This window comes from Rutilus rutilus, assembly GCF_951802725.1.
Source record: "Rutilus rutilus genome assembly, chromosome: 2".
In the NCBI taxonomy this organism is placed as follows: domain Eukaryota; kingdom Metazoa; phylum Chordata; class Actinopteri; order Cypriniformes; family Leuciscidae; genus Rutilus; species Rutilus rutilus.
The window spans coordinates 3,254,527-3,258,752 of NC_140210.1; the positions used below are offsets into that span (position 1 = coordinate 3,254,527).

The 4,226-nt window shown below is 39.4% G+C and overlaps 1 protein-coding gene across 1 annotated transcript; it reads right to left on the minus strand.

Moving 5' to 3' along the window:
• LOC311286552 (2-oxoglutarate receptor 1-like) lies at positions 1–957 on the minus strand (the record flags this gene model as incomplete). The annotated part of the gene is made up of 1 exon (XM_084402757.1): positions 1–957. One exon carries the CDS (start codon positions 955–957, stop codon positions 1–3), a length of 957 nt encoding a protein of 318 aa, XP_084258883.1.
• Positions 958–4,226: the final 3,269 nt, after the last annotated feature.

Consider the following 4,226-nt stretch of genomic DNA (forward strand, 5'->3'; position numbering starts at 1 on the left):
CTAAGTCTTCGACATGAGCTGACCACATTTGAACAGGTCCATGAAGGCCCGCTTAAAGTCCCCCGACAACGTGTAGAGCAGCATGTTGAAAATGATGTTGATTACAGCAAACGGCCTCGAAAATATGTAGACGGCGTGAACGCTGCGGTCCAGCATGCAGTCGGTTTCCGGAGTGAGTCTTGTGTAGATTCTCAGTGCTCGTAGAACGTGATAGGGAAGAAAGCAAACAATAAAGCACGTCAATATCAACACGATGAGCCGCCTTGCTTTAACCCGTTTCTTGCTTCCCATATGAGGACCCTTCTTTAGCTCTACAATGATGCGCCAATAGCAAAGACAGACCACGACCAGAGGAACCAAATATCCCAGTACGGTCAATGCCCAACTATATGGCCAGAAGATTTTTTCGTCGTTGCTCGCAAAGTCCAAGCAGTGTGTCTTATTGTCCGTTGAAACTGTGTCAAACACGTTAAAAATCGTACTTAACTCGCCCCCCGTAATGACCCAAACCAAGACGCAAGCCAACACGCCCCATCGCTTCTGCTTGATGCTGTGCATGTGCATCGGATGCACGATCGCCACGTACCGGAAGATGGCCAGACAGGTGAGGAAGAGGATGCTGCCGTAGAGGTTGAAGTGGAACATGAATCGCGCAAAGCGGCACATGACGACCCCCAGCGTCCAGGTGTCATTGAGGACGTAGTAGCAGATCAAGAAGGGCAAGCTGACCATAAAGAGAAGGTCAGTGATGACGAGGTTCACCATGATGACGGTGCTGCTCTTCCAGGGACGAACTTTGAGCGCGTAGACCAGCAGAGCGGTGATGTTACCCACAACGCCCACGATGAAGATCGCACCATACATGGCGGGCAGGTAGTAGCGCTTCATGAGATTGTCCACGTCGGTGCAGTTGTCACTTGAGCTGTTACTCGAGCCGTAGTAAATTTTACTCGGCATAGTTGTTCTAGCAGAAGGAAAACATACAAACTGTTAAAGAGCACACATCATGCAAAGTAGAAATTGATAGTATTATTATTATAAACAGATGTGCATCTATCCAACGAGATGCAATGAAAGAAGAAAAGGAGCCACACCAGTAGGTGTCAGTGTCTGCGTTAAATTTAATAGTGTCAACCATATTTTCTATAAAAATAGAATGAAGTCATCAAAACAACCTTGATACAGAACTGTTTTGATGACTTCATTCTATCTTTAAACGTTATGGTTGACTCTATTAAATTTAACGCGGAAATTGACACCCACTCGGTTTTATTTCTCGATACCAAAGTCTATTTAGAATCGGGTACTTTTTAGTTTATATATAGTTATTGAAAAAATTGTACATCTTCAAAGAGCAGGTAATGTTGAACTTAGACTTTTACAAATGGATTGTAAATGGACTTTTGACTGTGAGGTTTGAATGAGGAATTTCCCCTGAATTGTTTTCGGTAAATATATTTTTTGTGGCTTGAAAAATTATTAACAATGATGATATTGCCAAAGGTCATGTTAATTACTTTAAAATGTTATATAAGATGGGTTGTGTAATGCACTTAAATAATGTAAAAATATATAAGCAACGCCCTTTGTATTAATATAACCTAAAATGTGTTGTATATTTGTATGTTTATATTAGTGTCCTGTAATTTAAATGAAAGCAGGTGTATGTATGTATGTATTTTACTGATAAAGGGTTGAAACCCTGAAAACATTTTGCTCTATGCACTTCTTTGCACCTTTTTACTTTTTTGGTGGCCTTGATTGAATAACATTTTTGTGAGATTGTGTGTGTGTGTGTGTGTGTGTGTGTGTGTGTGTGTGTGTGTGTGTGTGTGTGTGTACTTGTACAACTATCTTTGTGAGGACCAGTTTGAGTTTTAGACCATTGGAGTGAGGACAAAGAGAGTAAAGTGAGGACATTTTGGCCGGTCCTCACTTTTTGAGAGCCTTTAGGGTCAAGACTTGGTTTTTGGGATAAGGTTATAATTAGGTTAAGGGTATGGGTAAGGTTAGGGTAAGCAGCTAAAGATTGCATTGTGTCAATGAATGTACAAGAATGTGTGTGTGTGTGTGTGTGTGTGTGTGTGTGTGTGTGTGTGTGTGTGTGTGTGTGTGTGTGTGTGTGTGTGTGTGTGTGTGTGTGTGTGTGAGTGTGTGTGTGGATACTTTACTTCTTTTGTAACAGTTCTAGTAAACTGTTACCTGTCTCCTATGTTGAATGCAAGTTGTAATTTCACTCCCTGCCATTAGAGGGCACTAGGGAGCCATTATCTGGGAGATCTCTCCAGGCCAGAGAGTTAAAGGAAGAGGGAAGTGTGAGTTAGGTATACCTGTTAGCTGAGAGCACATGCTCTTTCCATGCTTTCATTTGGAAAACCCTGTTGAGGAACTTCTGTGTTCGATATCTCAATGTGAGTTGATTTATTTGTTTCTTTAACATTAACAAAGGTTTATAGTGCGAAAGTATTTTGCTTGCTGAACCTCATGTTGTATTGTTTGTTTTATTTTGATCAGAGGGTTTTGGTATCTGCTTGATATTGAGGGCTTCTCAACTGGTTCAAGTTCTTTGTGTCATTATCTTCAACGTGGAAGTATATCCGAACTCCTGAATGAAAAGACACTTTTTCTTTGGATTAACCCTTGATTGAACAAATGTGGAAGATGTTCTTCTAAACATCCTAAACATCTACAATGGTGTGATGGACCAAAGACATTTGTGCTAACTTTGGACTTGAATATTGGGTGTACATTTATAAGATTTTCCTTCCAAACACTCTGCCTCATGTAATTTTGTCAAGACATTTTGTATGATCTAAAAATGTATACTGTACCTAAGGGAAATACAACTGTTGGTAAATGGTGATTGATCCCTCCTCATTTATTTATGTGACCCTTGACTTTAGTGTTACATATTTTGGCGCCCGAACAGGGACTATAACCACCATACCAACAACTTTCCTCTAAAGTGAAATGGGAGTATGCTTTTTTGAAATATATGCTTTCTTTGGATAAGCTTATTTTTTCCCCCATTTGTGTTTACCCAAGTGCTTGGTTGCAATTATTTAAGAATATATGAAAGGGTTGTGACCGATAACTTCCTCATATTTGGGTTTAAGACTTGGCTGAGGCTCTGGCATGAGACAACGTTGAGGCTAGTCCCAAAATGGATCCAGATTATACTTCTGAACCTTTTTTAACCCGACGTGAGCCAGTTCGAGAGCTGATATGCTCATTCGACAGCTTGTATTTAGAGTCAGAAGGAGGAGTGGCTGTTCCAGAAGAAGACAATGACTCAAGTTATCTCCCACCTCCACCACCACCTGAAGAGGAGGATGAAAGTCTGATCAGTCTTACTATTGCGACAAAGGTGAGACAACTGGGGCCTCATGTATAAAACTTTGCGTAGATTTCATCCTTAAAGTGTGCGTACGCACATAAGGCAGAATTTGCGTACGCACAAAAGTTTTCAGATTTATAAAACCGTTCGTACGCCAGAACCTGCGCAGAATTCACTTTATAAATCCCAGTCAGCGGAAGATTGTGCGCACATGCGTCTCCACCCGAAATAACCATATATGGAGCTTACAACGCCTAGTTTTACTATGCAGATCCTCATCTGCATATCATTTGCATATGATTATTCATCCACGTGATAATGTTTAACGTACAAGACACATTACATTAATAAAAATCACGTAGATATCTTGCCTTGTTTTTGAATACATAAATCAAATAGTGTAAAAAACATTTCGGAGAAAGTTTTTCTCAATCTTTTCCACTGGCCGAATTGTATTTTTAATTGATTTATATTTTTAATGGAAACAGATAGGCCTTGGGCATTATTTGCACTAAACTATTTTCTCAGACAATCTGGTATTATCATGATAAATTATCTCTGTGGTTAAAACATTAAAACACAGCACGCCACAGGAAACTTCTCAGTAATGATTTCATGTTTAAGTGTTTAACTCCATTAATTTGAATGGCATATTTAATCTAAATGTTTATATCAGAAGTAAAACATAGTTTAAATCATTATTTTATTTATTTAAAGTGTTATTTGCGTCAGTTTCACTAAACGGCCCAACGCGCTCGCTGGCGCGGACATTTAAGAAGGGATGTATATTTGCTTCAAGTGATAGACTTGGGTGAGTAAAATTATATTTTGTATTATCTTTCTGTATATGTCTTTAGATGTTCTGTCTAAAAGTGACCAAAAAGACATT